General features: G+C 63.8%; 1 protein-coding gene across 1 annotated transcript; it reads left to right on the top strand.

Annotated features, from left to right (window-relative positions):
* The first annotated feature begins 5984 nt into the window (after window positions 1–5984).
* On the top strand, window positions 5985–8866 carry METRN (meteorin, glial cell differentiation regulator). Its single transcript, XM_066330408.1, has 4 exons — window positions 5985–6070; window positions 7111–7532; window positions 7684–7743; window positions 8219–8866. The coding sequence occupies exons 1-4, from the start codon at window positions 5985–5987 to the stop codon at window positions 8533–8535; spliced, it is 885 nt and encodes a 294-aa protein (XP_066186505.1). The 3' UTR covers window positions 8536–8866.
* Window positions 8867–14477: the final 5611 nt, after the last annotated feature.

Below are 14477 nucleotides of genomic sequence, written 5' to 3'. Positions count from 1 at the left end.
CTGCAGACCCTGCTTACCCTGGCAGCCGCCTCAGGCTCTGCTGACAGCCCCTGAGACACAGTGGTGACACTCGACCCTGAGCCAGCACCCCGGGGGGCAGCAGGCACCCAGGACAAGCTGCTGTGCCCGAACGCTGGGGGGAATCCCCTGCTCAAGCCACGTCTGGCACTGCGATCTGCTGCGGCTTGTCCCATTGCTGTCCCCCCATTTCCCAGCACCCCCAGCTCAGCACCCACCCGGCATCCCCAGTTTGGACCCAGCTTCACCACTGCTCCCCAAACTGGAGGGAACTGGTCAGCAGCCACATTTAACCCTGTCCTCTCTGCCTGCCCCTGGCATGGCCCCACATGAGCAGCAGGCCCAGCTCGGCCAGCCCAGGGGAGACTGAGGGAGCTGCCTGGATCTGGCGCCTGGCTCCTGCTTCCATTATTTATAAGGCAGGTTGAGTTTCACACTGGCAGCTGGGAGGGGGCTTGGGGGAGGAGACTGTGCACACACACACTCACACTCACACTCACACTCACACTCTCATCAAACACTGCCCAGTGGGTGACAAATGCAGGAGAAGGTGCTGGAGGGGTCAGTGATGGCAGGGATGTGTGGATCCGTGGCCTTATCCAGGTGCCACGTATTTTCCTCGTTGCCTGAGGAACTGCAGGTCCTTCTGCCCACAGTCCCTTGTCCCCCCAGCAGTGGCCTGGCCCCCATGATGCCTGGTCCTCAGGGAGGTGTTCCAGGGGATTGACCAGCAGCAGCCGGGGAGCAGGGGTTGTGGTTCAGCCCTTGGGGACACATTTTGCACGTGGGGGCCTGGATGGTCCCTGATGTCCCCTTGGTCCTGGCAAGGGCCCATTGTCACTAACCCTTGCCACCTCCAGGACTCAGAGTGGACAAGTTGTTGTGGCCCCATGTCCTGGGCACAATTTCAGGCCAAGAAAGTTGAAAACTCCTTCAACAGGAGGAGTCCCTGAGCAACAGGAGACTCGATGTGTGTCCCTGGCGAAGGGGACGCAGCTGGGGTGCCACCAGTCCAGGGGGCGCCTGTTGTGGGGTGCTGGTCACCCCACTTCACCCTGTAGCCACAGGTCACCATCACAAGCCTCCTGAGCTCCCGTGCTCCGTGAGGCCTGTCCCTCCTGAGTGCCAGGAGGATGGTGACCACTGTCCTCACCCTCAGGCCAGGCCAGCAGCCGAGAGCCAAGTGACATGGCTTCCGCATCCCTCTGCTCCCATCCCAGCGCCCAGGGGATGCTGCTCTCACCCAGCCCGTCCCCGCGGCGCTGGGAGCCCGGGCCGAGCCCTCCCGGTGCCGCTGGAGCATCCCCGGTGGGGCCGGAGCGGCGGTGGCCGGGCTGGACCGCAGTGCGCCGGGGGAGGGAGGCCGTCGCCGCAGCAACCGCCGTCGCCTAGCGCCGCTGTCTCCCGGTAACCCGTCGCCTAGCAATGGGGGATTTTTCACAGCTCGGGATGAAGAGTTGAAAGTTATTTTTAGCCCGGGTTGCGAATCAATAGGCAGCTCCATTCGCCGCCCCGCAGGATGCACGCGCGGGGGCCCGGCTGGGAGCGGGGTGAGGATGGGGGAGCAGGGGGCGCCTGGCCAGCCCGGGGTCACTGTGCTGGCACCGCCCGCAGTGACCCCCGGGGCACAGCCCCTTCTGTGCTGAGCGCAGGGCTCAGAGCTGCTCCCCGCCAAGGATCTGATTCCCCCTCCCGTTCCCCCCATCCAGGCCACGTGCGAGTGAGGGTGGGTGAGGACATGGGGACTTCTAGGCTTCTGTGGGGACCCTCACAGAACCATGGGGACCATGAGGATGGTCACACTGCTGCAGGGACCATTGGACCCTCTTCTCTCTCTGGGGACCCTCATCTTATTGTGGGGACTCTCAATCAGCCAGGAGGACTCTGCTCCAGCTGCTGGGAGCCTCATCTTTTCATAGGAACTTTCTCCCACTAGTTTGGACCCACCCCCACCTTGCCATGGGACCCCCACCTTGCCAGGCTGACCTCCACCTTGCCAGGGTGAATTCCACCTTGCCAGGCTGACCTCCACCTTGCCAGGGTGAATTCCACCTTTCCATGGTGACCCCACCTGGCCATGGGACCCCTGCTTTGACATGTGGACCCCATCTTTGCTTTGGGGATCCCTACCTTGCTGTTGGGGACCCTTGCCCTGCCTTCAAGACCCTGACCCGTGCATCCCCTCCTGACAGGCTCCCTGAGCTCCCCAAGCCTTTCCAGGGTGCATTCCCTCAGGGACACCAGCCTGGGCGTCTGGATGAGAGGGGACACTGAGAGGGGACAGAGACTGCTGGGTTCCATGGAGAGGAGCTCGGGTTGTCCCTGCACATCCCCAGGGATGGGCTGGGAGCTGAGCTGAGGCTCCTGAGCTATTTTTTAAAGGCAAGGTGGGTGCCTCCCACAGCCACAGCTCCTTTGGGTGCTCGGCTGGGTGGGAGAGCTCCCCACGCAGCCTGAGGGGATGGGAAGCTGGATGGGGACAGGCTGAGGACCTCCAGGCTCTGAGCAGCCCTCCAAGGTCCCAGCTGTCCCAAATCCCCTTTCTGCCCCTGGGCACAGCCTATCGTGAAGCATCCCTGCCCATGGCATCACCCACCCATGGCACAGTGTGGAGGGTGCCCGGAGCCACCCCACAAGGACATTTTGTGCGCAGCGTGGATGTCCCGGGGACCTGCCAGAAACTCTGGGAGAGAGCCTGCCCAGGACAGAAAAAACTTCGGGGTGACCCAGCAGGAAGAGACAGGATCATCAAAATCCAAGGGAAACAGACAAGGGCCTTCCTGCTATGGAGCACGGGGTACTCCGTGAGTGGCAGATGGGTCTGGGACAGGGCAAGCCTGGATGGGTCAGAGCAGATCCAGAGGGGGCATGGAAATGGTCAGGGAGCTGAAAGAACTTGACCATTTCTTGTGGGAAAAGGCTGGGAGAGCTGGGGCCATCCAGCCTGCAGGAAACCGTCTGGCATCCTGGTGATACTTGGAAGAGTGACAGAGAGACGCTTTCACCAGAAGCTGTAGGGACGGAAAAAGGGGGAACAGTTTTCAGCTGGAAGAGGGTGCGTCTAGATTGGCTAAAAGGAGGGAACGCGTTGTGGGGGAGGCGGTGAGAAGCTGGAGGAGCCGTGGGCGCCCCAGGGGCTGGAGCAGCCCGGGCGGGTGTGAGATGTCCCTGCCCAGGGCACGGCTGGCACCGGGTGCCCTGCGAAGGTGCTGTTGGATGAGTTGAAGTTCTGCTTCCCTGCGGGACGTGTTTGTCCCCAGCCCCACCCTAGCCTCCCCGGGGCCCCTCGCCCGGGGGTGGCCGTTCCCGGCCGCCGTGCCCGCGGTCACCAGAGGGCACTGCGAGCCCGAGCATCCCAGAGCGGCCCGAGGGGCCAAGAGGGAGCCCGGAGCAGCTCCGGACACGCAGCTGGGGCCGGCGGCTTCGGGAGCTCCCGAGAGCGGCCAGCACTCAGACACCCCCCACTCCTCGCCAGTCCCACGGGGACAAGAAGAGGGTGGCCAGGGGACACGGCGACGCTGGAGACACAGTCAGGGGCCGGCCGCCAGACAAGATCTCCGGGCATGGCTGGTCTCTCGGTGGGTACCCAGCGGTGCTCAGCCCCACGGCTGCTCCGGAGATCTGAGGATTGTTGGGTGCTGCGAGAGCTGTGCCCGGTCCCGGCTCAGCCCCAGCTCCGGAGGCCGCTCCAAAGGGGCTCCGGTGGCCCCCAATGGACGTGCCCCGAATGGGAGGGCGCCCTCCGTGTGGAGGCAGGGAAGCCAGGGTTGGTGGTTGGTCCAGCTGGTGCCGGGTTTCTCCATCAGCACCCAGTTAAGGTGGGTCAGGGGCTGTGGAGGGGGCCAGGGGTGCAGCCTCACCCCGGGGCGCTGGCATTAGGGCAGACAATGCCATGTGCTTGTGGGGACGGTGGCACCATGTCCAAACTCTCTGCATCCTGGGGTGTCCCAAGGGAACATCCCCGCACGGTGCCGAGCACCCCACCGGGCCGGCATCGGTTTCGGCAGGGAGAAGTCCTTGCGTGGAGACAGCACTGCCCGCTGTCACCCTGCCTCTGATGCCACGCCTCCCCTGCTGCCACCTCGCCCCTGGGCACCTGGCCAAAGTCACTCGTGGGGTCCCTGGCTTTCTTCCCTGCCCAGCTCCGAGCCCAGCCGGTTCCACTTCCTCTCTGTGTCACCGGGTCGGCCCTGGCACCGTGTCCCCCCCATGCCGGGGTCACCGTGACCCTTCGGGGCACAGCCAGACCCCCGACCCAGCCACCCCCTGGCAAAACCCACATGGCAACTGGTGGGCTCAGCACGAGGGCCAGCCGGCAGGGAGCTGCCCACCGCGACCCCCAGCCCAGTCCCCCGGCACCCCGACATCCCGACCCGCTCCACCTTAACCCACAGCCCCTCCGGCCCCTCATTTTCCACGGATTCCAGCAGCATGACTTCTTTCAGCATCATTTCATGGCCGGAGGGTTGTGAATCCTCCTCTCCCCGCCTGCCTTCCCCCCTCCCCTTCCCCCCTTCCCCTCTTTCTTCCCACCATCCCAATTTACAATCCCTCATTTCCATTCCGCTCCACCCTCTGGCCGGGGACTTTGTTCCCGGCCTGTATCATCCCATCCCAATTGTTCCGTGTTTATTTCAAACATTTTGGCGGGCTGTCACTGGATGGAAACTTAATTAATGGTGGGGTCTGTAGTGATGGCACAATAGCGGCTGGAAGGGAGGGGGTGGAAATAAATCCCCAGGTTTGGAGAGGGGGAATTGGGGGTTCGGATGTGTGTGACCCCCGTGTCAGGCCCAGCGCCACGTGCCTGGGCTCCCCGTGCTTAGAAAATATCTCCGTGGGGAGGGGGAAGCTGCTGGTGATAGGGGAAAGTTATTAGGAGGTTGGGGTGGTGGTGTAACTTTTGGGGCACACAGTTCTGGGAGGTATAAACCAGGAGGCTGAGATGTGCATGGTGTGGGGTGTGCATAGCCTGGCTTGCCTGTGGCCTGGGGTGTGTATGGGTTGGGTTATGCAAAGGTTGGGGTGTGCATACATTGGGGTGTAGAGAGCATGGGGTGCAGAGAACCCGTGGTGTGTGTCTCTCAGGGCTGGGGTGTGTATAACTCTTGGGGTACACAGTTTAGGGGGGTGTTATGTAAACCAGGAGTGCTGTAATGTGGGGTGTGCACAGATTGGGGTGCACCCAGGCTGGGGTGTCTGTAGCCCCACACGTTCATCACTTGGGGTGTACGTGACCGTGGGTGTGCCCATCCTGGCCTGGGGGTGTGCAGGTCTTAGGGTGCACCTTTCTGGGGGAACGCATGAGCCAGAGAGGTGCAGTTTGGGGTTTCACACCTTGGGCTATGCCTGTGGCCCGGCTGTGCAGAGTTGGGGTGTCTATAGACAGGGCAGGCTGCAGCTTGGGGTGTGCAAATTTGCGATGCACCTTGCCTGGAGTGTCTATAGCCAGGGGTGTGCACACTTTGGGGTGTACCTGATCTGAGGTGTGCGCAGTTTGGGGTGTGCACACTTTGGGGTGTACCTGGTCTGGGGTGCTCACAGTTTGGGGTGTTCCCAGCCCGGGGTGCTGTAGCCGCGGCTGTGACCAGCCATGGGCCTCCAGAATTCAGGGTGCACCCCCGGGGGCGGATCTGTAGCCCGGGGTACCCCAGCCCTGCTCCGGGTCCTGTCCCCTGGCTCAGCCATGTCCCAGCCCGGTGTCCCCTCACGCCGAGGGGTGCGGAGAAGCCCCGGGGGGCTCCGGGGATGCCGCAGCGGGGGATGCCGACGGCCCCGGCGGTGGGGAGGGGGTCCTGGGGGCGGGTCCCGTGCCCGCCCCTCCGCCGCCATTGGCGGAAAGTTCGGGGCGCGACGCGGGGTGGCGGCCGCGCTCCCCCGTCCCCGGCGCCCCGGCCCCGGTGCGGGCAGCGGTGCGGGCAGGGCCGGGCCGGGCCGGGCCGCCCGGGGCCGCCGCGGGCGCGGCCATGTGGGCACTGCGGGCGCTGTGCCTGGCCGGGCTGGGGGCGGCCATCGGCGGCGGCGCGGCGGATCAGTGCAGCTGGAGGGGCAGGTAGGCAGCGGGAGCACCGGCGCCGGTAATACCGGCAGCGGGAACGCCCCATGGGGAACACCGGCGGCGGTAAGGGCGGCCCCGGGGGCAGCGCTTCAGGCGGGCGGGGGTGGCACACGCGGGTCCGCGGATCGCAGCCCGCCGGCGAGCTCCCGCCGCCCAGGCAGGTTCATGGGGGAGGGGGAGTCTGTGCTCCCGGCCCCCCTTTCCATCCTCAGGGCTGACCCCCCTCCCGCATCCGTGACCAGGGTACGGGTGGGATGTTGGGAACCTGCGCCTGCCTCAGTTTCCTCTCTCCTGGGCGCGGCTGTCCCCCGCTTTGAGGGATGTTGGTCCCCCCGCGGGGCTCCCTGCCTCTCCGGGGTCCCTTCCCTGAGCCCCTCCACTCATGAAACCCATCTCCGTGGCCGGCGGGACCCCCAGCCCCCGGCAGGGCCCGAAGCATCGCCCGAAGGCGCCGGACTCCGAACAAAGAGCAGGGGGCCGCCAGGAGGGGCTGCCCCACGCGGGGGCCGTGGGGGGACACGGGGACACGGGGGCCACGCAGCCACCAGCATCCTGTCAGGGACAAAGCAGCCCCCCGAGTGTCCCCGCTCCCCCCAGGCTGGCGTCCAAGCGTGTCCCCCCCACAGTGCCGCGGGAAAGAAGCGACTCGGGGCATCCCTTGTGAGAGCAGGACCCCAGCATTTACTGGGGATCCCCAAGGTGGGAATGGTGACCCCAAGGTTGTGGGCACTCTGGGGGTGCTTTGGGAGCCCGCCCTGGGTGTGAAGGGGGCTGTGCTGCTGCACCCCCCTCTCCTTAGCTCCTCCCAAACGATGCTGGGGAGACACAAGCGCCCGGAAATGGTGTGGTTGAACCCTAAGTCCAAGTCATTGAGGGTTTGGTGCTGTTTCTGCCTGTGGCCATCCCGCACACTTCTGTGGAGGGGTCACTTGGGAGTGCAGGGTGCTGCTGTGCTGGGGAACACGGGCCAGGGGACGCAGGGGCTGGGGGGGTCCCTGTCACCTGGGTGTCCTGATGAGGTGCTGTCCCCACAGCGGGCTGTCACAGGAGGCCGGCAGCGTGGAGCAGCTGTCCCTGCACTGTGCTGAGGGCTCACTGGAATGGCTGTACCCCACGGGGGCCCTTCGCCTCCGCCTGGCCCCCCGCCTGCCCCCCACCAGCGCTGCCGTCAAGGGCGGGAGCCCCCCGCACGTCACCGCCTGCATCAAACCCACCGGGACCTTCCGGGGGGCTCAGCTCTACTTGGAGAGGGAAGGGGTGCTGGAGCTGCTGCTGCCAGAAGCCCCCCGGCCCCGCGCCCGCTGCTTCAGCTGGCTGCCCCAGGAGAAGGTGGCTCTGTTCCTGCAGGCCACCCCGCACCCCGACATCAGCCGCCGCATCGCCGCCTTCCGCTACGAGCTGCGGGGGGACTGGCTGGCCCGCCCGGCGCTGCCCGCCGCCAGCCTCGGCACTGAAGGTGAGCGCCTGGCCCTGCCTCAGTAACCCTTCCCCTGCCGTCTGCCCCCGGGGGTGAGGAGGGGCTGCATCGGGGTCCCCGGGGTGTCCCCTGACTCAGATTGGCTCAGGGTGTCCCCCGGGGTGGTGACAGGCTGTGCTTGGCCTTGCAGGTGCGTGCCGGCCGTGCAATGACACCGAGATCCTGATGGCCATTTGCACTAGTGACTTTGGTGAGTGCAGGCCCTGGGGCTCGGCGAGGGAGGAATGGTCCCAAAGTGACACTGGGACACCTGGCCGGGCTGCCCTGGGCTGGGCTGTGCTGAGCACTGCTAGGGATGGGGGTGGGAATGGGAATGGGGGTGGGCATGGGAACAGGGTTGGAGATGGGGATGGGAATGGAGATGGAGACGAAGATGGGGACTGGGATGGAGATGGAGATGGGAGCAGGAGTGGGAGTGGGAATGAGACAAGAATGGAAATGGGGATGAGGATGGGAATGAGAATGCAGGTGGGGACAGGGACTGGGATGGGAATATGGATGGGGCTGGAAATGGCGATCAGGATGGGAATGGTGATGGGAATGTGTAGGGGGACAATGATGGAGATGGGGATGGAGACAAGGACAGGGACAAGAATGGGGATGTGGATGGCAATGGGGATATGGACAGGGCCATGCTGACACCCCTCCCTGCCTTCCCCCTGCAGTGATCCGTGGCAGCATCCGGAGCGTCTCCAACGACGTGGAGCTGCAGGAATCCATCATCGGGGTGAGCGCCACCCGCATCCACCGCCAGAAATTCCCGCTTTTCCAGGCGGGCGGGCGGCCGGGGCGGCCGATGGGCAGCATCCGCACCCCGCTGCGCTGCGGGGTCAAGCCGGGGCCTGGCACCTTCCTGTTCACGGGGTGGCTGCACTTCGGGGAGGCCTGGCTGAGCTGTGCGCCCCGGTACCGGGACTTCCAGCGCATCTATGAGGGGGCCCAGCGCATGCGCCAGAACCCCTGCGAGTTCCCCGTGGACTGAGTGGCTCTGGGAGCACAGCACGGCCCCGTGGGCATGGAGGACCATGGTCCTGTTGTCACCGAGAGCGTGCCCGGGGGACATGGGAATGGTGCCTGGAGGGAGCGTGGCACATTGGGCTTTGCCGCGTAGTCGGGCTGTGGCAGCACCCACCGGCGGGCTGGGGGGCTTCTGGGAAAATCCTGCTGGAAAGGAAGGGATTTCCCCAGGGCGTGCTTGTCCAGGCTACCCAGGGAGCTGCCTGGGTGAAGGGTGCAGCAGTGCGGGGCTGGGGCTCCCAGGGGACCGGGGTGCTGCATGCTCAGGGGATGCTGTGGGGCACAGTGGGTCTGGCAGCTGGACCCCCAGACCCCGGCAGGGCTCGGGGGTGGGTGGCCGTGGTGGCCGGTCCAGGGACACGGTAGGCACAGAAGGGAGTGGAAGGAGCAGGAGATGGATCTGTAAGGTTGGGGGTGGAAGGGGGAGCAGGCAGCAGTGAGCCTGGTCCTGGCAGGGGCGGGAGCTGCGGGGCGGAGGCTGAGGAAGAAGAGCGAGGCTGAAGGGAGAGAGAGGAGTGGTGAGGTGGGAGGAAGGCTGGCGCGGGGAGCAGAGGTGTCCTTGGCACGGTCAGGGCAGGACCAAAGCGCCGACACAGGGAGGTGCCGTGGGAGCAGGGAGATGTCACTGTGCCACCCGTCGCTGCCAGCCCTGGGGTGAGCGGGGCAGGCTGTGCCAGCCGCGGGGAATTTTTGACCGTGGGGGTGGGGGGGCATCGTATGTGCACTAAAGTTATAACGATACCAAATTTGTGACTTCTTTTTTATAAACTAAGCTGTATTTGTAGCGTGTGGCTCCTGTTTTTAGCAAGCCGAGCGGGACGTTCACCCACCGTGGCGTGTGCCACCTGCTTCCCCCCGTGCCAGCTCCAGCTGTGACCCTGCCTCCCACGGGGCTGGAAACAGCCCCAAACACTTGGATATCTCTCTGTGCAGAGAGATTTATTGCTGTTTGCACATCCTGCATCCCAGTGATCCCCCGGATGGGTCACTTTGGGGTCCCTCTCCCTAGGAATCCCTGGCTGTGGGGGCCAGGGGGGGTGGCCCTGTGCCGGGTGGGTGACCCCGCTGGTGGAGCCGCTGTCAGGACAGATTCTCGTCAGAGCCAGCGGCCACAAGGCCTCATTGTGCCGGATTGTGCCGCGCCAGCAGCCCAGCCCTGCCCGCTCCCAGCCCGCGCTGCCCCCTCCGGCCCCACCAGAGACTCCGGCTGCGCTGATTCCCTGGGAATGATGAGAGGGGCGGGAGCTCTGGATGGGACATGGGAATCCCGGATGGGGAACAGGACCCTCAGTCAGGGAAGGGACACGGCACCCCCAGCCAGGGATGTGACATGGAAACCCCAGCTGGGGATGGGGCACGAGAGCCTCCCAGACAGGAATGGGACGTGGGACACCCAGCTGGGAATGAGGCACTGAACCTCATCCCCCAGACATGGGAGCCTCAGCTGGGAATGGGGCACAGCACCTCGAACCTGGGACTTCTCCTCCTCACCAGTGATGCCACGGGCTCAGCACAGGAAATCTCAGCTCCTGAGCTCCCCCAGACCCCCTGAGTCCCTCAAGCAAAGCTCCTGCCACATGTCTGCTCATTCTTAACACCTTTCTCATTTTGTTTCAATAACACCTTTTCAAATATCACCAGCCAGGATGAACTGCTGAGTATTCGGTTCCTCCGCTGACCACAATATGCTTTTCCTTGCCAAAAAAAAGTTTCCAAAGAATGCAGTGGGCTTTGGAGCATAATTAAATATAAATATCTATATGTGTGTGTGTATAGAATGATCTGGCTGTGATAAGATCCTGGTGGGTTTGATATACAACACATGTTTTCCCTTGAGAAGAGTTTGCTGCTGTCTTTCTGCTTTACTGCCAATTTTATACTTGGATATTTTCATTTTATCCTTTTCACTGCCCCATTTTGGGGCTGGGCCGGGCTCTGAGGGCAGGATCTGGCCCTGGGGAGGCTGATGCTCCATGCTGGGGCACTGGAGGCTGCCAGCATCCCCCTGGATTTTGGCAGCGAGCTGGAGCCAAGCGAGGCAGGGGGAAGGGGGAAGGAGTGGGAAACCCAGCGGAGGAGGAAAAATGAAGCTGGAAAAGCAATAAATGAGGTGTAAAGGGAATTGTGCTGCCCACGGCATCCTCTGTATGCACAGGGGTAAATCACGGCTGCTCCGACCCCGCCGCAATCCAGCGCATTCCTCTCGGCTAAATGACGCCGTTTAACGCGCGGAGCATCCGGCGCTTTTCTATCCAGCAGCAAAATCTCTTGTTTTTCTTCCAATCTGTTTGTTTGGCCGAACCAGCTCGTTGTGCCGCGGCGGAAAGGGCTGTTACTCTGTTCGTTCTGTGCCACGGAGGTTCTTGGGCTGTTTTCGGTGCCCTCTGCCCCGTGTCAGGTGGGGTCGCCCGCCCTCGCTTCCCCCGGCTGTCACTCCCGCGGTGCTGGGCCTCGGCCAGAGTGCTAATGGGGCTTCCTATGGGATCATCCCACTGGATAACCGGGCAGCCTGTGCCTCAGTTTCCTCCCTGTGAGATGGGGCTAACAGCCCTTCTCTGCGGCTCAAGGGAATCAGATGGAATCCCACAGCTCCGGCATCTCCACCGTTCCGGGACTGGTCATCCGAGCATTTCCCCGAAAGCACAGTCCAGTCCTGGCCGAGCCAAATTCCTGCCTGGCCTCTTGGCACAGAGCAAGGCCATGAAGAGTGAAAACACAAAGAGACAAACTCCATCCCGGGGAATGTTTCCTCCACAGGATGGAAAATGTGGCGTGAGGCAGCACAGTGAGGGGAGCGAGGTGACTGTGGTCAGGGGCTGTGGCAGCACAGGGAAGGGTGGCCCTGCCTGTGGGTGCCCACCCAGAACCCACGGGGATGATCCAGCCAGACCTGGTCCAAAAGCCCCCCCACTCATCAACCTGCCCCACATGAGGTGGGGTTTGGGGAACCCTTGGAGAGCAGTGCCCCCAAACTGCTCTCTCGGTGCAGATGTGCCCAGGGGCTGAGGCTCCTCATTCCATGGGATCAGCCCCACTGCGGACCCAGGAATCCTCACACTCCAGATCGGGACCCTTGTGGGGACTGTGCAGCCCTTCAGTCACGCTGTGGGTGGGCGTCCGCACCGGGATGGCAAAACACGGCGTGGTGGCACTGCCTGGTGTCACCCGGTCCCTGTCCCCATCCCTGTCACACAAAGGGAATCGCCGTTTCCCGCCATTTCCCCCCTTCAGTCCTTCTCCCCCCTCTCCTGCTCCTTTCGCCCTCCTCCTTCCCGGCTGCCGGATAAAAGCCCGAACGTGTGAATCGCGGGGCACAAAGGGGAGGCACAAAGGCGGCCGGGCCCGCTCAGCCCTCCCTGTGGCCCCCAGCGCCGAGTGGGGACCCCCAGGGACCCCCGGGCTGCTTGCCCACCCTGCCTGCAGCATCCCAGAGGCCAGCAGCTGCCACGGGGCACAGGAGTGGCCCTGAGATCAGGGGATCCCCAGTAGGGTCAGGATGATGTCCCTGGGATTCAGGTATGCCCTGTAGGGTCAGGATGAGGTCCTGGGGGTTGAGGATGCCCCATAGGGTTGGATGATGCCCCTGGACCAGGGGAAGCACCATAAACTCAGGATAAAACCCCTGAGGCTCAGGGAAACCCCACAGGGTCAGGATGATGCCTCTGGATTTTGGGGATGCCCCATAAGCTCAGGATGAAGTCCCTGGGGTCCAGGATAGGGTCAGGATGAGGACCTTGGGGCCAGAGGAAGCTCTACCCCACAGCCCTTGGCAAGAAGAGAAGCAAAAACCTGATGACTCTGAGGACACCTCCCCCCCGCCCCCCAACGCTGCCATCCCTTGAGGAGCTGCACCCCAAATCCTGGCATCAGCTCTGCTTCCAGACGTTATCCTTTGACCCGGACAAAGCCCAGCCAGCATCATCCCAGCTCGGGGAGGGATGCTGGGGGCTGCAGCAGGACCCCGGCCCGCAGCGGGGCCCCCACGGCCCCTCACCCCCGTCCCCCGCGCGTCCGGCTGCCGACAGCTGGTGGGAAGCAGCTTTCCCAGCACATAGCGACAAATTCCTGGCGGTCAGGGCTGCTTTGCAGCCGCCGCGGCCCCGGCGGGGGAAGCTGCCCTGGAAAGAGGAGGATTAAAAGCTCTTTGGCTCCAATGACACATCGCAACTGGTCCCCTCGCACGGCCACCTGCTCGTCCCGGCGCTCCGAGATGCTGCGGGCACCCCGGGGCTGGGGCAGGAGGGGATCGGCCGCCCCCCTGCTAAATCCCAGGGGCCCAGCAAGGAGGGCTCAGCCCTGCCTGGGTATTGCTTCCTTAATTAATTTGCTCTGCAGCATCACACGGGCTGCTCAGGGAGCAGCTCATCCCCACGGACCATCCTCCTCCTCTGCAGCCCCCTGGCCCCCGTGTTCCCCCAGCTCCGATTTCCCAGGATTTTCTGCTTTAACCAGCTCCACCTGCCAGCAAGAAAAAGCAGAAAATCGGGGTGATCCCCATGACCCCCGATTTGGCCATCCTGGGCCTTTTGGGGAGGGAACAGCTCTGAGATGTATTTTGGGGGCGGCTTCACCTCCCCACTGGAGCCCCATTGCTGCTCTGGAGAATGTGATTAATGGGGTCTGGTTGTTGTTAAGTGCCCTGAGCTGTGTGTTTAGGGGTAGAACACGTGTGTGGGTGTGTGTGCATCCTCCTCCCGCTCGGTTCCCACAAGTCAGGGTGAGGTGGGAGCAGGAACGCTCCTGCCTTTGGCAGCTCCTACACAAAGAGGGGCTCTGGGGGGCTGGTGCTGGCCCCAGCACTGAGGAGTGGAATCCCATTCCCCAATTCCGCTTCCCTGCACCCCAAAGCCATTCCACGGATGGGGCTGGGGTCTCTCCTCCACTGGCAATGCCCCCAGGGACACCGAGGCATGTGATGGGGCTGGTGGTCCTGTGGCAGGAACATGGGGACACCAGACCCCCCTCAGGCTCTCAGGGGACACCCCGATATGGTGCTGGAGGAAGACTCCCAGGAAACCCCACAAACACTGACCCCCAGGCTGAGGAGAGAGCGGGGGGGAAGGTGACAGCAGTGACATCCCTGGTGACATGTGGCCGCCCTGGCAGGGGGGCTGCGGCCCTTTGTGCCCTTCTGAACGTGCGTTGTTCCCGCCTTTGGCCGGTTTGGGGGGGGTCACTAATTGGGGGTGGGCAGGGGCTGCGGGGCCTGGCTGCCCCCCCGCATCCCAACGCCTGGAATTTTCCCACAGCCTCGCAGCAGGAAAGCCCCGGGCTGAGGCAGCACAGCCCCCATCAGCCTCACAGGGGTGTGCACAGCCCCCAACAGCCTCACACGGGTGTGCACAGCCCCAACAGCCTCACACGGGTGTGCACAGCCCCAACAGCCTCACACGGGTGTGCACAGCCCCAACAGCCTCACACGGGTGTGCACAGCCCCAACAGCCTCACACGGGTGTGCACAGCCCCAACAGCCTCACACGGGTGTGCACAGCCCCAACAGCCTCACACGGGTGTGCACAGCCCCCAACAGCCTCACACGGGTGTGCACAGCCCCATCAGCCTCACACGGGTGTGCACAGCCCTCAAGAGCCTCATATGAGTGTGCACAGCCCCAACAGCCTCACACGGGTGTGCACAGCCCTCAAGAGCCTCATATGAGTGTGCACAGCCCCAACAGCCTCACACGGGTGTGCACAGTCCCACAACAGCCTCACGCGGGTGTGCACAGCCACAGCCTCACACGGGTGCATCACCCCCAATAGCCCCACGCACAGCTGTGCACAGCTGGTCACAACTGCACCCCACCATGCACAACCACACACAAATCCATGCACAACCGAGTACGGCTGCAAACATCTGTGCAGGACCATGCACAACTGCACACAGGTGTGCACAGCCACGTACAAC

Source organism: Sylvia atricapilla, chromosome 15 (genome assembly GCF_009819655.1).
Source record: "Sylvia atricapilla isolate bSylAtr1 chromosome 15, bSylAtr1.pri, whole genome shotgun sequence".
Taxonomy (NCBI): domain Eukaryota; kingdom Metazoa; phylum Chordata; class Aves; order Passeriformes; family Sylviidae; genus Sylvia; species Sylvia atricapilla.
The sequence above is the reverse complement of the archived record's forward strand: the minus strand, read 5'-3'. Positions and strand labels throughout refer to the sequence as shown.

Bases quoted from the DNA above. Each gene is read 5' to 3' on its own strand.
- METRN (XM_066330408.1), top strand. From the start codon at position 5,985: ATGTGGGCACTGCGGGCGCTGTGCCTGGCCGGGCTGGGGGCGGCCATC. The intron at 7,533-7,683 runs GTGAGCGCCTGG...TTGGCCTTGCAG, and splicing joins CGCCAGCCTCGGCACTGAAG to GTGCGTGCCGGCCGTGCAAT. The intron at 7,744-8,218 runs GTGAGTGCAGGC...TTCCCCCTGCAG, and splicing joins CATTTGCACTAGTGACTTTG to TGATCCGTGGCAGCATCCGG.